The 21,902-nt window shown below is 34.1% G+C and overlaps 1 protein-coding gene and 1 long non-coding RNA gene across 2 annotated transcripts; both read right to left on the bottom strand.

The window, feature by feature from the left end:
* Positions 1-1,031: 1,031 nt before the first annotated feature.
* Positions 1,032-20,742, bottom strand: LOC129746031 (uncharacterized). The gene is made up of 2 exons (XM_055739450.1): positions 20,563-20,742; positions 1,032-9,672 (listed from the first exon to the last, which is right to left on the bottom strand). Exon 2 carries the CDS (start codon positions 9,650-9,652, stop codon positions 2,480-2,482), a length of 7,173 nt encoding a protein of 2,390 aa, XP_055595425.1. The 5' UTR covers positions 9,653-9,672; positions 20,563-20,742; the 3' UTR covers positions 1,032-2,479.
* A 54-nt stretch (positions 20,743-20,796) lies between these two features.
* LOC129746032 (uncharacterized) lies at positions 20,797-21,218 on the bottom strand. The gene is made up of 3 exons (XR_008737222.1): positions 21,066-21,218; positions 20,925-21,011; positions 20,797-20,863 (listed from the first exon to the last, which is right to left on the bottom strand). It is a non-coding gene; the product is annotated as an uncharacterized LOC129746032 (long non-coding RNA).
* Between the last annotated feature and the right edge of the window lie 684 nt (positions 21,219-21,902).

The raw sequence follows: 21,902 nt of genomic DNA on the forward strand, positions 1-21,902 counted from the left end.
TTAGACAAATTAAACAAACAGCAGCCCGACTCCGACTAGTAAAGTAAAGTACGATTATTAAAACAATGTTAAAATAATCAGTGATTGAAGAAGAAATTTCGGATTTATACGAACAAAGATAAGAAATTCCATGAAATAAGTTGTGAAAATAATTTTATTTATTTTAAGCAAATTTTCAATTTAATTATTATAAGTATTGTGAAACATAAACGAAAACATTAATTAAAAAAGGTTTGTGAGAGTAAAAAAAATACAATGTAAATGAATTATTCTGTTCAGCAGAAAATGGACAAGACTTTGTTAGTTTAAGTAAAAAAAAATAGTTCAGCCGCACATCAAATAATAAAAATTTAAATAAACAAGACGAATCCAAGGAATTCAGTGCTATCCATAGAATACGTGAATGATGAAGTCATAATTCAGATTTAATAGTTAAAAATTATTTAGTTTTTCGATTTTTAAGAGAGCATTTCCCGATAAAAAAATTCAGCTTATGAAAAACTTAAAATTCATAAGACCAAACTTAAAACTTATGTGAAACTCAGAGAAAGCTGATTTTTTTTATTAATATTTAAAATATTGTTCAATTTGGCTTACCTGAAGGTTTACGTCGTTGCTGCTTTATCTTCTCAATAATATTTTCCTTAAACACTTATCACTTTTAAAATCTTCTGTTTCACACATGTATATTTAAATCTTTTTTATGTATTTCTTTTCAAAGTGTATACTTTCCGATGTTTCTTTTGACAATCTATATCGCTAATCCATCTGTCCGTTTGTTTTAAATTACTTTTTTTAGCTGATTCTAACACCTCTTAAGTGTTGATAACATAACTTTACATTAATCATCAATGAAAACGAATTAAAAGATCGCAACAAACTAAATCACCTCGCACCGCCGAAACGAAAAACTTGAACCACATCTACGCGGATTAGATGCACGGCTGAAAATAAAATCTATTCGAACAATATCATCAATGACATCGCACGCTTCGTTGAAAAAAAAATCGACGAACACCCACGAACGACAATTGAATGTTGGTTTTACATGAACGGTTTATTTATTTATTTCGTCTTTGATTTATATTACCGTACAGACTAATGTCTTAAAAACTACAAAATTCTGCTTAAACCTAATTGAATTTTTAATTAATCCCTATCTTACATATACCAGTATTTTTTCGTCTTCTATAAAATTTTAAATTTTATTTGAGAGAATTTTACTTTGATTCAATTCCTAATTTCTTATTTTGCACTCTTATTTGGAACCTGATTCTGAATTTTAAACTCTTTTTATTTATTTTATTTAAACAAATGTATAAGTTTTTCATTACAAAAAAATAGTTATGTTAAAATATTTTGAATTTGAATGCATGATTCTCTCCGATTTTTATTATATCTAGAAATACAAAAAAAACTGCTTTGCCAGTTCTCACTTAAAAACCTTAAGTTTGTTTTTTTTAATATTGGAAAGTTTTGATGGAAACTATGAATTTAAATAAATTTTAATAGTAATAAGTTATTACTAATAACAAATACTTAAAAGTTATCATAAGATATAAACAAATTCAAACCTTTAATTTCAAAGTTGTTTTTATTTTTCTTTTTCAATCATATCAAAAAATTGAACTTTTCAAACTTTTTAATTTGATTTTTCAGTAAAAACAAAGTTTGCTCCAATGAGCCCCATTTTCTTAGTAGGGTGAAAATCGCAGAGTTTTGTAAATTTAAAAACTACTGGTGAAACCAATTATTTTTCTGACTACGTCAATTTGATGTCCCATTAACCTTAAAACTTTTGATGTCTGGTATGATTCTCTGTGGACATTAGGTTTTAGGAAGCCATTGAAGTTGAAAAGTGTTGCATTATGCCCCAGGTGACGGTATACAACGTATTTTCTTTGTTTTTTTTTTAAATTTTTTCTTTCGATTTTTTTCTTTTGAAAATCTCTCTGTAACTTGATGGTTTCCTTTTTTGTTGCGTAGGGCTCGTTCTTTACAACCTGGCAAAAATATATTTTCAACATTTGAAGCATTGAAATACCCTAAAATAATGAAATTTTCAAGTATGTTTTATTAAGTTAAAACAGTTTATTTCAACAGATCGTTGAAAATTAAGTTAAAACACAATTTGTTTTAACAACTTTACCTCAATCAAATTTATTTCAAATACTTTCTTAGACTTTGGTATAGTTTGGAAAACTTTGACTATGTTCATAACTAGGAACACATTGAAAATAGTGTTCCTAAGTGTGGACATAAGCTTGTTTTTTTAGTTTTCACAGGAAAAAAACATGGTTCTATCATACTTATTACTAAAATCATGATAAAAAACAATCCGACGAAAAATTTCAAAAAAATTTGTTGACAAATTGAGCTTTTATCTATTATTTTAAAAATGTGTTTTTTTAAGAAATATGTTAACAAATCCATTCAATTTAGACATTACTTTGAAACAAAAACGACATTTAAAAAAAAATTAATAAATAGCTCCGTACTTCTTCAGTACGTCCACTATATCCTGTCGACCAATTGTCAATGCTTCCTGAAGCGCAGTTTTGCCTTTTGCATTTTCTAGATTGATGAACTTTCCCGGTTCTGGGAAGCTCTCTAAAAAGAGCTTCACAAGTTTTGTTTCTTCCAATGACACAGCTATGTGCAAGGCTGTTTGCCCGTTATTATCAGCTATGCATGGATTTACTTCGGAATACAAGGGAAGAAATTTCAAAGCGTCCAAGTTTTTCTCTTTCACCGCCAAGTGCAATGATGTTTCACCTAGCTGGTTGCGTGCATTGGGATCTGCCCCTTCCCGGAGCAATATATTTAATATTTCTAATCTACTGAAGGGCCATTTGCAGGCATGGTGGAGCGCCGTGTTGCCGTAATTGTCTGTTTGATTAATCAGCGTCTTGTCCCGGCGTAATATTTCTTTCACAATAAAACTTTTCCTTCTTAAAGCCAAATGCAAAGACGTACGACCATCTCTGTCAGTCAGAGCTGGATTTGCTCCGTAATCTAAAAGAAGTTGTACTTTATCCGAAGACCAAGCCAGTGCCATGTGCAATGCAGTTTTGCATTCTAAGTCTCTAATATCAGGATTTGCTCCTAGAGCCAGCAATGCTTCAAAAAAGTGGTTGGGTGTTAAAAAATTTTTGCAAGGGTAGTAGGTATTTAATTTGTAGAAGGCGTAGTGCAGTACTGTTTTTCCACGACCATCTTTTTTGTTTAACAAAGAAGGCAACTCTACGGTGTGTTTTAAAATATTTTTACAAGCAGGGAAATTGTAATATTTTATAGCCAAATGCAAAGCTGTTTCACCATATGAGTTTACTTTCAAGGTATCTATTCTATAATTCAAAAATCGATCTACTATTTTTAAGTTGCTGATTTCACTGTCTCTCACTGCATAATGCAAAACAGTTTCACCTTTTTGGTCGCCTATATTAAAATCAGCTCCATAACGATGCAAAATATCTACGCATGCATACACACCTCTATTGACTCGGAATTCTTCACCAAATTCTTTGAGAGTATAGTGAAGTGCAGTCTTGCCGTTTTTGTCCCTATGATTGATTAAATCATTCAGTGTTCCAGTGTGTTGCAAAATAACTTCCAAAAATGATGCTTTATTCAATTTTACAGCCAAATGCAAAGCTGTCTGGCCCTCATTATTAACTATGGCTGGATTTATTCTGTGCTCGAACAAGATTCTTATACACTCTAGCTGGTCCTGCAAACTTTCGTTTCCAATCGAAATGTTTCTGCAATAATTTTCTTGTTCATATTCAATATCATATTCACTGCTCGAATCATTTTCCCTGCTCGTGCCTTGGTTTTCGTTATCTTGCCATAAACATGCTTGGTGAAGCGCAGTGTTGCCATATTGGTCCACCTGGTTGATGAAATCTGAATTCTCGGTCTGTTGTAAAATAATTTCCACCATTGATAGTTTATTATACTGCACAGCTAAATGCAGAGCTGATTGTCTTTGATCGTTTGTTTTGAGTAGATCGATTCCATGCTTAGACAGAAGCTCTACACATTCTCGTTTTTCTTCTATCACTGCCCAGTGCAACGCAGTTTGCCCATTGTTATCCTTTTCGTTTATTAGTTTAGTTAGGAGTTGCTTGTTTTCTGTATGCTTTAGAATAAGTGCTACGATTGATTCTTTATTCGATAATACAGCCAGGTGTAGAGCTGTCTGGCCGAGTTCATTTTTAGTGAATACATTTATTCCGCTTTTCAACAAATCCTTCACACATCCCAAGTTGTTTTCTGATATCGTCTGTTTCAATAAATTAAGGCCATTCACTATGTCTGAACCAGTGCCATACTTAGACAACAGGGCGATGCACATTTCATCTTCTTGATTACTTGAACAGGCTACGTGAAGCGCAGTGTTTCCTTTCTCGTCCTGCTCATCTATGTTTTCGTTTTTAGAATGACTTAGATTTGTGAAAGAATGCTTTTTATCTCGACTCATCAGAGTTATCACATGTTTGAAGTTTCCTTCTATCACAGCTTTGTACAATTCATCTGTGTTTCGTTGGTTGCTAACACTTTGATTTGTATAAATCCTAGTTGCAACATTACTACAAATATTGTTGTGTTGCATTATGTGTTGTAAAAATAGTTTCAGAATAAATAATTCATTCATTTCTTTGGCTAAATCGAACGGTGTTTGACCGGCATCATTAGCCATGGTTGGATCACTGCCATGTTTCAGCAGAAGTTTCACACGGTTAAGATTTCTGAATTTCACTGCGTAATGCAACACGGTTTGACCTTGATGATCGCGTATATTAGGATCAGCTCCATTTCCAACCAGAATTTTAATGCAACGATCTGCTTCTTTGCCTTCTATACAAGTTAAGTGAAGCGCAGTCCTGCCCATCTTATTCTTATGATTGAGTATGCTAGTGAGGCTCTCAGAGTGGTCCAAAACTAATTGCACCATTATTGGGTCATTACATTCAACAGCCAAATGTAAAGCTGTTTCACCATCTTTATCTTCCAAAGATGGCTTCATCCCGTACTCCAAAAGAAGCTTCATGGACATTAGTTTCAATTTCTCGTGGGTTTTGCTCCTAAGTAATGTGTGAAGCGCAGTTCTTCCGTCTATGTCCGTTTCGTTGATGAGCTCGGTGTTGTTCAGAGCACTTTTCAAAATTTGTTCTAATATTTTTAATTTATTCTTACACATTACTGCTAAATGTAAAGCTGTTTTGCCGGTTTTATTAGCTATGTATGGATTTATTCCGTGTTCCAATAGAATTTCTGCATTCCTCAATATTATTAATCTTGAATGTTTCTTAGCTTCTAGGGATAACTTTAATGCTTCATGAAGCGCAGTGTTGCCATTTTTATCTTGATGATTCATAAAACCGGGAAAGTTTTTAGTGTGCTTTAAAATAAGTTCCAATGTCTTAACATCTCTGTTTTCCACAACCAAATGCAACGCTGTTTTGCCATCTGCATTGGGTATAGATGGATCTACGCCATAATCTAAAAATAGCTGCACAAAAGGACTAGAAAAATTGTTCTTTACTGCCAAGAGTAACAGGTTTTGGTCAAAGTTATCGCGAACGTTAATATCGGTCCCACCGTCCATTAGAATTTTCATACATTTCAATGAATTTGAAGTATTCGTATATGCACTTTCCAACGCATATTGTAGAGGAGTTCTTCCTTTGCTATCTCGAGAGTCCACCTCGGGATTTCTCTCGATTATAGCACGAACACATTCCTCATCCGCCATTTTCACAGCTAAGTGCAACGCATTTTCGAGAGAACTGAAGGGTTCAGCAAGCGATATGATCAATCGTGCTATATGATAAGAACGGTGCTTGCAGGCCAATTTATAAAGTTCATTTAACTTCGAATGATCTAGATGTGCAACTGCGGTTTCAAACAAACGTTTCTTATTGTACTCCACTATCCACTCCAACATATCTTTAGCAGATTCGCGGTCAGTTTTCATTTTATGATCAATAAATAAACATACAATATCGTTATCGACATGATAGAACGGATCATGAAGCATGTTATCTATAAAACTATTTTTTAGCTGCGCATTGTGCTCCAGCAATACTCGAACAACTTTTTCATGACCTCTTATAGCAGCGATATATAGTGCATTCTTATGAAATTCATACAATTCATACCATTTATACCATTGAATCTCATCTAAGTTATCAAGATAGGCCCCTTTGCTTGCTAGAAGTTCCACAACTTCAGCGTACCCTTCACATGCTGCTAAATATACTGCACTTTGATTTTTCGAATCCCTACAGTCGATATCGGCTTCTTGATCTAGAAGAAACTCAACTGCTTGAACGTGGCCATTTAATGATGCCTTGTGTAACGGAGTTTGACCCCACTTATCTAAAGCATTTAAGGCACATTCATTTTCAAATAGAATCTTACAGATGTCAAGATTTCCTCTGGCGGCAGCTCTATGAAGTGGAGTTTCATTTGTTATGGTTTTAGATTTTAAAACCGATGGATCTTTTCTAATCATTGTGTCTACAAGTTTTAAGCAATTTTCCTCACAAGCCCGAAGAAATGAATCTGGTTGCATTGACATCAACATTCTGATTAAATTGTCTAATTCATCAGCTTGGAAAGAGTCAGCAATCGTCATAAAGAATTTACGAACTGTCGGATATCGATATAAGCTGCTATAGTATGCATCAAATAAAGTAACTATTGTTTTTGAACTTTTCAACTGATATTTAGATAACATATTCTCCTCAGTGGGAAATTTTTTTTCGACGAGTGTTCGATCCATATTCTTGAGATACTCAGACAGAAACCTAGCTACAAAAAACTCTTCAAAAGATTTGTGGATGAATCTCGGCAATGCATTCGAAATATTCAAAACAACAGCCGAGTCTATATTCTTAATTCGCTGCTGTTGTTGTTTCAAACTATATCCATCTGGGAAGAATATTTTCATGCTCTGTTCTCCGATGAGATTCATTATACCAAGCTTGTAATGCAAATCGAGAAAGTCTTGATACAAGTTGTTGTCCCTGCTGAGTACTTCCTTCGCATGTTTGCTCCCTTCCTGCAGTCCTAGTTGACTTATGGCTTTCCTGCGGAAAGCATTGTAGACAAACTCTTCGTAGAGCTCTAGAAAACTCAACGATGTAAGTTGATTTTGCTGAAGCATTTCCTCTTTTCTAGAATTTAAATACTCCTCGACTGGCGTACGGTAAATCGTTGACAACATTTCGATCATTAAAGGAACACCTAAAAATTTGTTTACACCTCTTAATTTGTACAGTTTTTCAAGAATCAATTCCATAAAAGATTTGAGAGGATCAATTGAAATGTACTCTTCTACTTTCAACAAAGCTGCGAGCATAGTCTTTTGATCTGTTTCGTCGAACTGTTCAAGACCAATAAGCTCTCTATCCGGAAAAGCTTCTCTGAGGTCCTCCTCCCGATAATCACGCGTATTAATGAGAATCCGAGTACTTTGTGACAGTTCTTTCATAAATTTCAGAACTTGTTTACTTATGCCATAAGGAACTTCATCAAAACCATCAAACAATACGAAAACCTTGGACTTGGAGCTTTGTCTGCACAGCTGCATATGTGCTTCTTCAAATTCGTTCAATTTAAAAATGCTTTTAACATCGAAAACATCTGAAGTGCAGTCTACAAAATCCTGTGGTTTGAGGTACAACACCCAATGACTCGGAAACTGGGCTTTAATCTTCAATGCTAAGCTTGTCCATAATGTACTTTTACCATTTCCGGGAGGTGACAACAAAACTATAACTTTGGGTTTGTCAGCTGCAGACACGTATTCTATGAATGAACTTTCACCAAATTCCGTTAATCTTTTACAATTTTCACTTTGCAAAACGATGATAGTGCGTAAAAGGTAATGTTTTTCTGACAATCTTGGCAGTTCATGCCCTACTCTAAGCGGAGTTTTGTCTTGAACAAGATGTTCTAAAATTTCTCCTTGCAACAAACGATCGAAACCAGGATCCTGATCAATCAATTCAGATAGTTTCACCTGATCATTTTGAAAAAGAATATTCCTTTCCATCAACTTCTTTTGGCTTGATTCATCCAATGATTGCCAATCACTTTTCTCGTCTTCGATCACATGTATTATTGAGCTCACTACAGAATCCTTGGAATTTGTCAGAACAATTAACTTTTTCGAAGGCAGATTTTTTATTTTGGTCACAATTTCATCAAGGTGATCATTTTTGGAATCCTCAACATTGATCATAATAAAATGCTCCTCTTTTTCGGATTCTAGCATGCTAAAAAGATCATTTCGAACAGATTCAGCTATCAAATCTTTCATATGAAAACAGCTGTGGCGATGACGCTGCAGTTTTCCAAAATATTTAAGGCGAGTTAGCAATCCATCAGGGGTACTTGTCATAACTCGAAGTGGAAATGTTGTTTCAGTCAATTCCAAATCAGTAAATTTTACTGCCAAGTTTTCCAGCGCTTCAGGAAATTTTGCTGCAACCCTGTACAACTGAGTCCATTTACTGAATGATTCATTCGTTTGTTTCATTTTTGTTTCAAGATCACTCTTCTTTAGAAGTTTTCCTCTTCGAGTTTTTTCGAAGCAACTATACACTAGCTCTTGTAGAGATTGGAATGCTAACATTTCGTAGTAATTTTTCATTTCTGCCCCTTCTGATCGACGAAATCTACCTAAATCTTTTTTTATGATATCTTGCAATACTTTGTTATCTGGCTGTCCCACTGCGAGAATAAATTTTTCCAAAAATAATTCTATGTCTTTCTGAGAAAATTTTCTAGGAAGTGTTGTGGGAGTAGACTTTTTTTGGTCATTTTTTATAATCTCATACAGTTTTTCGTTATTAGAAGCTTTATGATTAAGCGTGTTATGTGTTTCGCCTTCTAAAAGTTGTTCTCTAATGGATGTCTCTAGCGGATCAAGGTCAAAACCTTCAACAAAACGTGGCGCAAACGTAACCAAATTATTTTCAGCTACCAGAATCTTGTCCGCAAGATCGGCACGATACTTTTGAATCAACTCTCCTTCAAACTCAATCTGATTTTCTATCATTACTGTTCTTATATTGTTGACTAGATTATTAAATTCCAAATTTATAAATCCATCCAATAGCTTTAAAATTTCATCCGTTTTCTTAACTTTCAACCATCTGGCTCTGGGGTGTTCTACTTTAATGCATTTTTCGATTTCTTCCTCTTCTGCAGGCTCCAAATACGGTTCAAGATCTCCAAATATACCAACATTCGTAAATATGAAATACTTTTTTGTCCCTTCAAATTGTTTTTTTAAATGTATGTTTAAGCCTGACTGCACATACTTGAACAATGAAAAATCTCCATTCAACTTTTCCTTTCCTTGGGTAGGCAGAAATGCATCTTTTCTTATATTTGCCTGTCCCTCTTTGCGCTTGACCTGTACAAATAGCCAATTTTTCGAATTTCGCTCCTGATCATGCCAGGAAATGACACAATCATCGAACTTTTCGGCAGCATCCATTTCCATTGCCAGCTGCATGTCCACGTAGCGTTTGGAATTACACGCCCTTTCGTAGATCAACATAGACGCATGCACCTGATAATTGCCACCGTGAAGTGCTCCGAGATTTCCAGTCGTTTTGTAGTCATCTTCCATGTTGGTTGAAAATTATTTATCTAAAAAAGAAAACAATAAATTAAAACCCAAAGAAAGTGGCGAAACGTTTGGCAAACTATTCTTTGAAAAACCGCATGCCAATCTACCCAGGATCAACCTACTGAGGCCTGATCGCGACCAAATCTTCGAACACCTATCCCAATTAACCGAAGTAGAAACAGTAGCATTCTTGGTTCACTGTTGGCCGAGTAAAGGATACCCGAGAGAATTGGAAATATTTTTCATTTTAGAATTAGTACCAAACATTGAAAGTTCAAAACAGGCGGTTTAGCAACATTTGTTTTTTTTGACGTAGAATTACGTCTTACGGCAACACAAAACTTTTCCAATTAAAGGACATCTTTCCTTAAAGACATATCAAGCCTGCTCATCGTTGATTGGCTGGTCGAAAATGAGAAGAAAAAAAAACACGAACGCCCAGCCCCTTGGTAGGTTTTATTTCCATACTTTGCATCAAAAATCCTAGGAACAATATGAGTACGATGTTGTTCTGGAATTCCACGGATTTCATGCTGCATGAACAAATCAAACTGGACAGTAGAGTTTTCGTAGTCAGGGTGACAAACACGGATAGGAGAATACGACGAAGGATTAACCTGCATAGACATGAATTCAATATATATAGTCATATGTTTTGATTGAAGATTTTGCTCAACAAGCTGATTAAAATTTGCAATCACCAAAGGGTTCATGACCTCACACCTGATGAGGAACCGAAGTGATAATGAATAGAAACGATCCTTCAGTGGGAGCATGCCTGCCAAAACCCTGAGCCTCATATTATGCTGTGAGGACATACAACCCAAAGCGATTCGGAGACAAGTGTATTGAATACGCTCGAGTTTAATAAGATGTGTTTTGGCAGCTGGTTGGAAACAAAAACTGCCATACTCCATCACTGAGAGGATCGTTTTTTTTTTGTAAATCCTTTATTTGAAACGGCTCATACCTTAAGGTTTTAAGGAGCCAAACTGGTTTTTTGTACAATTTATCTTTTAGCTTAACACTTGTATTTTAGAGGAAAAGAGAGATAGAAAGGGAAACATGATAATAAAAAGATTCATAGGCGAAGATCGCTCCCGAGCAGACTTTGATGCCTGAATCGATACCAAACAGTAACCAAAATGAGCTATCAATGCCAAAATGATAGCATAATTTAGTACCGCATTTTCACCGATGACATAATTAGGCTTCCCTGAAGAATCAATTTATTGAAATTTGATACTAAATCAATACCTAAATAAGGCATTGAGACCTAAATGAAACCATTTTTTGGTTTTGTTTTTTTTTCTAAGATAACAACACAAGGCATCAATAAGGTTTCATTTCTTACGATAGAGCAGAAAAGTTAGATCAAAATGATAGCATGATTTGGTATTCAATTTTCTGTGATGAAGAATCCGATTTAATAAGTGTCAAAATTAGGATTTTTGAGTGTTAATTTTCAAGTGATTACAAAAATAGGCATCATTTAAGTATCTTTATTATGAAAACAAAAAATCATTTTTAAAAGTGTTGAAATTCAAATTAAACTAAAAACAAACAACGAACATAACATAGTGCTCGGACTACTTTGTGTTGATTTTTTTTTTTCATAGTAAAACTAGGCATCGCTAAGGTATTATCGAATCGATAAAAAAAATAACAACTAAAATCAATCACACTTTGGTCAATTTTGGTTTCACTGAACGTTTTTCAGTGAGCAATTATAACAATTGAAACGAGAAGAATGAAATCATTTTTAACACTCTATATACAATCAAAACTATTTTAAAAAATGTAGATTTTTTGGCATAATTTTATTAGTTAAAGTTAAATATTGATACCCACAAAAAAAAATTTGTAAGATAATAATTAAAACCAAAATCATCATTACTTTACACGGTTCAACATTTGGTCGTATTTTCTTCCCGTATCACAATCAATTCTTTTTTTAAAAGGTCGAATAAAAAATATTTATTTGTTTTTTTAAGGTGAGATAATTTTTAATTTTCCTGTATAAAATTTTTATAAATGTTCATGATCCATTTACACATCACCAAAGATAGCAGACGTCATGGAAATAAACTTGACCAAATCTTATTCCGTCGAGAACTCCACAAAGCGACGAAGCTAGGAGTTTTAACATAAGGAAAAGTGTATGTATGTATGTATGTATGTATGGTAGCCACCTTGGGTGCACGGTTGTACCGCAGTTGTGGCTAAGGCTTCATCAACAAGTCACCGTAAGTTACCATATATCCAGTTAATAACTGCTGGATGAGACGTTCAAGGGAATGGATTCGTAAGTAGAGTAACTTACGATATCCGAAGGGTTAGGATAATTTGGTCTCGAGAAGTTATTGCCGAATATACAACTAACTCACTATGCAAGTCTCTGTAGTCCCCGCCCCCAAGATTTGTTTTAAGAAGAGCGCGTCAAACAGCAGGAGAACTTAATACGAGTAGGACTGCCACAGATCCATACCCATGCGCTCAATCCCTTTGTTTGATGCCCTGGTGCATCCCCCCAACCCCAGAAAAATGACAATTAATAAATACAATAAATTATAATTGTGATGAGTAAATATATAAATAATAAGGATAATCAATGGTAATAAATAATAAAGGATAAAGTATTCAAGATGTCACCAGATAACCTGTAATGATTTATGATTTAAATACGAAGTTTGACCATGCACAATCATTCCATAAAATATGATACACCGGGTCAATTAGGCACATATAAAAGTAGTGTTAAACACGTTCAATAACTTATTTTGTTGAGCAAGGAGCCACTTCCAAAAGAATATGTATCTATGGAGCTGCAACTGTGTATGATTAAACTTCAATTTATAAGATAACTAAAAATAAATAAATAATATGATGAAAGATGAAAAATTTAAAAAATTAAAAAATAATTACAAACAAAAGAATAAAAATGACAAAAATCAACTTCTAAAAAAAATAAATAAATAAATAATATGTATTTATGTATAATATAATGAATGTTATACAATAGATGATATAAAAAACAGCTACATATTTACTATGTATCATATATAACGATTTGTTTTTATAATTTGAATGGAATAATGATATAAAAAATTAAACACATACGATACAAATAATGGGTTCAATAACAAACTTTAAAAAATAATAATTTCATTTGGTCATTTGCTTTTTGTATCCTGAAAAAAGATTATAATAAATTCTCATCACAAAAAAAAAATTATAATAAAGTAGTATTTCGGTTGAATGTACTCCGTTCTTTTTCATCTTCATAGATATGAAATATTTTCCTAAAGAAATTTGAGATTTTGACTGCTTCATCTTCATAGATATGAAATATTTTCCTAAAGAAATTTGAGATATAAGTTTTGAAACAAATGAATCAAAAAAAAAGTACCTATAAAAACACTTAAATTTAATTTTAAAATTATACATACGGTGCAGCAGTATATGTTATTTATTTATAATATCTGTTTATCGAAAATTTTCTGAAAAATGGTATAGTTACTGAATAGAATTTTTTTAGTAATTACCGAGTTTAAACCCTCGTTAAATGCCGTACCGTAAAACGGGATAATATTGATCACCGGAGTACCTTTAATCAACATGAAATTGTGCCAAATAATCATCAATAACTAAGTCTATAGTTTGAATTTTTGAAAACTGTTTTCTACTTTTGAAAGCCTATTAATTGAGTATCAAATAGGCAAAATTTGGTTTGTATTTGAAATTTGTTTTCTGTTAGTAAAAATGGTATTTCCAAATCTTAAAATATCTATCTTTTCCAAGGCTCGCAAACAAACAGCTCTCCTGATGATACCAAAAAGCATTTAGAAGCGAACAGGTTGTTGAAAGTGAAAGAACAACTTTTTTCTTTGTATATGTGTAGATACAGTACTATTTTGATAATCATTTAATGATAATTCTTTTATATTTAAAAATAACGGACGTTTTTCAAGAGTAAGCCCGTATTGGAAAAATGGATAGGAACTCTACCAAATGGTTAACTTTGAAGAAAAAATGAAAATGGTAATAGTGGGAAGTTCTAGAAGAATGTGTGAAGGTAAAATTTCATTTGTATTTTGAAGCTAAAACTATTTAGCAATTGTTATAACTTTTGCCCCTAAATGTATGCAGCATCATTGTTCTTTTTTCGATTATAAATGTTTTTAAAAGAAAAGGTTAAAAACTAGGTCAAATTGATGAACAAGCATTTAAAATTTTATAATTATGGTTTTTTTGTATTCTTTATGATCAAGAAAACTCGATAAAACCGTCAAAATAAAGATTGATCAATGTCACCCCTAAGCATCAAATTCTGAACAGAGACTAAATCGATTTTTAAATCAAATTTAAATAAGTCTAATAAATTTCTGCAACCATGTTTTACGTTCATAGGAGCCAAGTACTGGTTTTAAAAATATGAAACATGCCACATTCCCCTAAACAGAAAAAATAATCGAAAAATATTGAAAAAAGTGATCAATATTACCCCGGATTACGGTATGTTTTAACCTTCCATAAAATTTATTTAGTCGAATCATTTATAAATTAAAACCAAAATTTGATTAGTGATTTCTAAGTTAAACTTTAAAGGAATCTTATCAAAACCGCTTCAAAACTATTCATGTTATCTGAGTAATCAAATAATGGATGTCCATGCCAGTTTCTCTAATTTAGTCGTTTTACTATTTCGCACTTCTTACAAGAATGAAAAAAATGTTTAATGTAACGTAAACAACCTACATAAAAATTTCCTTTCTTAGTCATGGTATTGGCTTTATTAGGAGCACTTAACCTAATTGTAAATCTGTTATCTGTTATTGTAAATTGTTTTCTCAGTTATCACTTCTTTGAGGTCATTTGTTCGACCATAACTATTGACTTAATTTCGATTTTGGATGCGATGTTTTGCCTGTATCTGGTATTTGAGTGCGATGTTATGATGAAGGGCGAATCGCAACAACTTTTATTAATTAAGGACTTTCTCAACAGAATTTTCTTTGCTCATTTGCGCCCTATCTGACTCTAAGGGCTCGAAATCATTGAGATATTTGTTGGGATGAGGCCCACTCTAGGACATAAAGTGATCGCGATAGTATGAACAGGGTCATTTTTATAAATCTCACCACCACCTATGATTGCATAAGTAAAGGCGATTTTCACAACCCAATAATCAACATGATAGTGATGGTAGGTGCATTACAGTGTGGAGTGAATTAGGCGTTCAGTGGAATTGAAAAAGTCGCTTCTTATGCGCATTTTAATTAAACAAATTCAGCTCTTGTAAAAGCAAGAAAGGCATTTATACACCCTTGATTGTTTTTAAAACAATGTTAAACGCGATTTTATTGTGAACGATTTTTTTTGAAAAATTTTTGGATGAAGATAATGTTCGAACATAACAGAAACTGGGCCTAGACATTTTTGCTTTTTTTCCAAACCACTTTTGGGTGGTCAATTGATTCAAATGTTGAGGCAATAGGCAACCAGATTGTGCAACCAGTTCAATTTTACCACTTCACTCGAATTGAGCGATTTTTTAAATGGTTACTTTGAACTTTTTCAAAACGATCTCTTTTTTTTTAAACATACCTACATGAGAGTCGTTCAAAAAATGGATCGTGTCTCGTATTACGAATAACGAAATCTTCGAAATAAAAAAAATCCATTACAATTCTTATAGCGTTTTCGTTTATTTTCCACTGGCCAGTTTCAAACTTTTCACGAAATCGTTCTGGGCGTGTGTTTATATAGTTTGCCACTGACACGGTGCCAGTGGAAAATAAACGAAAACGCTGTAAGACTAAATTGAACAATTTTATGAACTTACTGCCCTGCCTCCTAATACATAACTGTACCATGGAGGTCATGTGTCATATGGCAATTAGAATGAACATCTTATATTATACTAGCTGATCCCATACGAACTCCGTTTCGCTTTCAACTTGATGTATGAATACGCCAATTGTCAAGCATTTTCCAGATGCACTTCCGAAATCATTGTTTAGTTATTTTTGCAAAAATATTGGACGTTCACTTTTCTGTCGTCTGCTACTAAATTTGAAATCAGAAATCAATTGAACGTGCCAAAAAATCACCGTGTATGAATTTCGACTCGACAGTTTCATAACAACGCAATTATTGTCAAAAAGTTAAACCCCTTCAGGTGGCCTCTTATACAATCTTTGATATCTGTAATCAATTTCCTTCCCTCAAAACTCCCGTATGCAAATTTTCAAAGCAATCTATTGCATAGCAACGTCAATATTGCTAAAAGCAGTGGAAAACTAATGGACGACTCCTATCGTCCACCCCTGGCAAAACATTTGACAACTATAATCGATTGTCCGTCCCTGAAAACTACCGTGTGCCAATTTTCATCCCAATCCGATGTATAATAACGACTTTATTGCAAAAATATGGAAACGTTAATATGGACGCCCACCTTTTGCCGGCCCCTTACCCTGAATTCAATACCTGAAATCGATTGCCCGTCCCTCAAAACTCTCGTGTACAAATTTTCATCCCAATCCTTCATCCTTTCATGAAAAACATTTTTTACACCCATCATTTTTTAGGAAGCTTGAATAGATTTGGCTTAATAGTTTTATCTTCGAAAGATTAAACTGAAAAAATATGTTATATGGAATTAATAATGTTTTAATTGAAAATTAAAACGCGCATTTTAATTAAACAAATTTAGCTCTTGTAAAAGCAAGAAAGGCATTTTTACACACTTGATTGTTTTTAAAACAATGTTAAACACGATTTTATTGTGAACGAATTTTTCTTGAAAAATTTTTGGATGAAGATAATTTTCGAACATAACAGAAACTGGGCCTAGACATTTTTGCTTTTTTTCCAAACCACTTTTGGGTGGTCAATTGATTCAAATGTTGAGGCAATAGGCAACCAGATTGGAAATTATTAATTTCTAGTTCAATTTTACCACTTTACTCGAATTGAGCGATTTTTTAAATGGTTACTTTGAACTTTTTCAAAATGATTTCTTTTTTTTTTAAACATACCTACATGAGAGTCGTTCAAAAAATGGATCGTGTCTCGTATAACGAATAACGAAACTTTCGAAATAACAAAATCCATTACAATTCTTATAGCGTTTTCGTTTATTTTCCACTGGCCAGTTTCAAACTTTTCATCATAAACGAACGAAATCGTTCTGGGCGTGTGTTTGTATAGTTTGCCACTGACACGATGCCAGTGGAAAATAAACGAAAACGCTATAAGACTAAATTGAACAATTTTATGAACTTACTGCCCTGCCTCCTACATAACTGTACCATGGAGGTAGCTCTAGGACCGCGCCTGATTGTTTGTTAGGATGGGTTGAAAAAAGCCAAGCCTGTCATATGTCAATGAAAATTAACATCTTATATTATATTAATAAAAAAAATAAGATAAACAATTCAATAAAAATTTCTGAGGTGTAAAGAACAGAAGAGTGCTAGTGCCTAAATGAGTTTTGAGAAAACGCGCTCAAAATTGTCAGGGTGCTCGATTTTTCATTTAGTTTTCGAATTCTAGCAGTTTTAATTCCATCGAAAAAACGTTTTAAAAATGATTATAAATCAGAATTTTCCACCAGATGTACATTTTAAGTTTCTCACTTAATCAACTAATATATTTCATAAAAACGCTTCAACAATGAATTTAGTTAGTTAAGTGGCACCTATAATGAATTTTTTCACCACTTTGAGATGCACAAAAGAAGATTTGAAAATCGCCTTCATTTATGCAACTATAATTGCAGCGCTATTTATAACACATTGCGATGTTTATTTCTAGAGTTTAATTTGAGGAAACGATATTCATACACCGCTCATTGAAACGCCTGAGTGTATACAAAATAACATTCTTTCGCTTTGGTTGAAAAACTATTCGGTGGCTACTTATTACAGACCCCGTTCGTTTTTGGCAATATGCTCGTACATTTTGTGTTGCCAAAATCGAATGTTGCCAAAATCGAACGGTTTTTTCTGAAACTTTTTTCTTTTATTTTTACAAAATAACTATTTTTATTATCATTAACGTTATTTTAAAGCAATTTCCGACCATTTTTAGAATTTTTATAGTTTTTTTTCTCAGGTTTTAGATGCATTTTGCACTACTTTTGTTTTGTTTATAATCTTGTTTTTTTTTATCATTTTTGCTGTTTTTGTCATTCTTCGACATTTTTAAGATGATTTTGACATTCTTAGTCTTTTTTTGTATTTCTTTTTGATTTTTATAAATTTTTCATCTTTTTGTAACTTTTGAGTACTTTATAAATTTTTTTAAAAAAACTTTTGTATTTGTTGTTGTATTCTATCACCATTTCTGAACGTTAAAACGTTTTTTTGATGTTTGTCTAAATTATATTGGTCCTGTTATAGAAAAAACTAAAAGGTAATGTCGCTTCTAAAAACCGTTGTGCCAAAATCGGATGTTGCCAAAATCAAATGTTGCCAAAATCGAATGTTGCCAAAAACGAACGTTCTTGTGCTATCATCAGAATGGGGGTAGGCTTAATAGCGGCACGTTATCCAAACATACGGGAAAATTGTGCCTAAGTGTGTGCCTAAGGCAGTGTACTGTACCTAAAATTGTTATGTTATAATATTTTAATGGCATTTCGGCGAGATGAACTCTAGTAGAATGAAACTGAAAGATAGGAAATGATGGGTGGAAAGTTAAAGCTAAGGCGCTTTTGGAGAAGAAACTTTGAAAGGTGGTTTTGAAAATGTAAGTCTAGGGCATGTGGAAGAAAGCTCAAACTAATCGGTTGAATCTTTGCTCGGCAACGGTTAATTCTGTATGGGAGGCGAAGCAATCGCAGCTCCCATACAGAATCAACCCGATGGATTAGATGTGTACCTACACACCTAATCGAACTTAAATTCAACCGACCAGCGACTTACTGAACAATCTCGAAGGCGCATAGGAATCTGGATAGAAGTTGAAACATAAAACAATTATTTAAAAAAAAAAACTAGTAAGATTCAAAATGTAAATGACACATAAGAATGGTACTGAAGGCATAAAATCAACCACCAATGAGTAAAATGCGTTCTTAATAATAGCGTTTGTTTTGATTAATGTTAACTGAATAACGGAAATAAACAAACAAATTTGATCAAGAGTATACTCTCATGTATGAAAGTAATAAAGTATCTGTACTAAAAAAAAGCAAAAATATTTTTATTCCCATATAGTTAAAGATATAATAATAATCTTCATTAGAGTGATATCATTTTAGGTAAAAACAATAAGCGAGATGAAAAGAGCAAGAAAAGAAAACAGAACAACAAAGAAAGGTAAGAGAGGAACAAAAAAGGTAAATGAGGTACAAGAATGGTTAATGAAATAAGAAAAACAAAACGGTATGATAATTCAATTCCTTTCTTCTTTCTACAATTAAATCATAACCTTTCTTTAATTCGTTATTCTCTAAATACACGTCAATCTTTTATTGAACTGACTAGGAAAATAATTTCATATAATCAGACGATGATATGTTGGTTCGAAACCAAGATAAGTATTGAAATAAAAGATTGAAAGTCTAATCATAATTACATGACCCGTTTGGTCATACGGCTATGATTGGGCGGGGCTTATTGATAAGGAAAGTAACCTCGGGATGTGCAGCTAGGTCTCTTTCAGTCTGAAATGGGTTACTGGAATTTCAATAGTTCTAACAACTCCAGCACCCGCAATTGAACCAGGTTAACCAAACTGATTGACATTGGCTTTTTTGCATAACATACCTGCCAGCTCAGGGGGTTGGTGGATGGAACACACACACACACACACACACACACATACACACACACACACACACACACACACACACACACACACACACACACACACACACACACACACACACACACACACACACACACACACACACACACACACACACACACACACACACACACACACACACACACACGTGTTCCTGCTTATTCTTAAATCAAGCCCTATACATTTACTGGGGGCTAATCGGACAAAAATGGTATTTTCAAGTTTTTATTAATAAGTCAGGTGAAATAACTCTTCCCCTTGTGCTGATAATTTTAAACAGCATAAAACAGCCATTTATTGTTCAATATTTATAATCAAAACCAAAGGCGACAGTTTTAGTATCAATAGCCTAGTTTCCCTTCAAAGCGTCAGCTTCCTACAGCTATTTAAACGCTACATTTCCATTGAAATAAATCTATATGGTAGCCCGGGGCAAGTGCAAACGTCTTCTACCGCACAGCAGGAAGAGTTAGCACAGCGACAATCCCACCGGCTCGAAACACACAGAAACCTGAATCCAAACTTCCAGAGCACTGACGAAAAGGAAATGGCGAAAACGAAATGAAAACATGCTCTCTGTCTGACACATACGCTGCATGTGTGTTAGTGTGGTAGAAATGAATCCTGCTTTCGAGCTGGATCGGTTCCGACTAGTTTCGATCGATTTCAACTTGCTCCGTTGAACAACGACCAGACCTGTTTCGACCAAAACATGAGCCCATTGAACAACGAGCACTTGACAGAAACTAGTCGAAACCAATCGCTACTTACGATTGAACGAAGCTAATAAATACAACCAGGCCACAAACTTAATCCGAAAAACAGATAAGAGTTTCTAACACGCGTTTCAACCTAGACCGCTTTCGAGTTCACATTCGTTGTCTTATCTTCTTTTCTCGCTGATGTATAGATGTCGATACTTTGCCGATACTTGAAGTAAAATTACGCGTGTTTGGGATGTATTGTAATGGAGGCAGATCTGTGGTCGACGCCACTCAAATGAGAAGATAAATTTTCTTAAAATTTTGGCTTGTATTATGGCATTTTTGGCAATCAACTCTACCACTCTTCCCCGATTTGCGTGCACTTACCGCTCTTTATATCGTCGTCCCTGGAGCACCGAAGAGGAACAATCCTGCTGGTGAAATTTCAAATTGTCGATCGCTCTTTGCCGGAGCACCGATGTTGCCAGTCAGCCCTGGGAGTTTGCCTCCGAAGTCACGATCGTGATGGTATATAGGGAAAAGTAGATGGGGTTTAAAAATGGCCGCCTGCGAAAAGCCGAAATTAGTTCCTTTGACCACGTTTCAAAATTCATATTACTTGCCTGCGCGACCCTTTTGCCGTTCTTTCTTGTCTTCTCCCGGACCGGGATTCCCAGCTGGGGCTACCCTATGGGCGATAAAAAGTCGGGTTAGGTAATGCGAGTTTGGTTCTTCGCTGCAGGTGTTACCTTTTTAGGCTTGATGCCTTTTCCGTCCTCGAATGGACCGGTGCAGTGGCTGCACGTGGCCTGGCCTGGCTATTCACCGTGTAGTGGCTGTAATAGTGCCCTCGTTAGTTTACGCACGCAAAATCTGATGGTGCAACGTACCTGTGGTTCGGATCTCCTAGGCGCACTTCCCACGCGGTTTTCTTCCGGGCGACAAAACTATTTTTTTTCTTCTTTTCCACCACGAACTTGTGTGGTGTGGTATCTCTCCACACCGGAAAACGACAATGAGGTCTTTCGATTTCTGCACGCTGATTTTATTTACTCACTCCTTTTACACGCGGAGTATGTTTCACTTGTTTTTGGGTCTTTTATTTTATTTTTTGTACACGCTTACAAAAATCTACATGGGAATGGGTTTTTATTGAGTTAATGATGCCAATTGCTCGTATCGTATCAGTTCAGGAGCTATTAACGTAAAAATAAATTCAATTGCAACAGTTTAAATGTTGCTGTTTTTTCTTTTCAAATTGAAAACTAAGAATGTTATTGTTAACAAATCTCTTGTTTTGAGAGACGAATTAACTGACAGAGTAAAAAGTCTCTTTAATTATGTTAAAAAGTATTGGGCTTATAAAACGTGTTAACTGCTCCAACTTCTGTTGACAGAAAATCTACAAAAAAAAACACTCAATAACATTGTTTTTGTTATCTTCTGTTGAGTCTATGTTTTCTTAAGTGGTATTTTACTTACCAATAAATTTGGAATTTGAGGTACGAAGCAGTAGACGAAATTCAATGTTGATACACAGGATAATTCCAACTGTAAACCACTAACCCTTTTTTTTTCTTTCGGCGAATGAGCAAAACTGAGTTCGACCATATGAACTAAAAATTGAGCTCTCTTTGTTGGACTGAAAACGCTTAGCGAGTTCAGTTCGAACCGGAACAACCAACGAACACGTCGCAAAATTTTTTCGTTCCGGAACAATTACCGGA

Source organism: Uranotaenia lowii, chromosome 2 (genome assembly GCF_029784155.1).
Source record: "Uranotaenia lowii strain MFRU-FL chromosome 2, ASM2978415v1, whole genome shotgun sequence".
Lineage (NCBI taxonomy): Eukaryota > Metazoa > Arthropoda > Insecta > Diptera > Culicidae > Uranotaenia > Uranotaenia lowii.

What these genes read in the sequence shown, in the direction of transcription:
- LOC129746031 (XM_055739450.1), bottom strand. Translation starts at nt 9,652, where the DNA reads ATGGAAGATGACTACAAAACGACTGGAAATCTCGGAGCACTTCACGGT.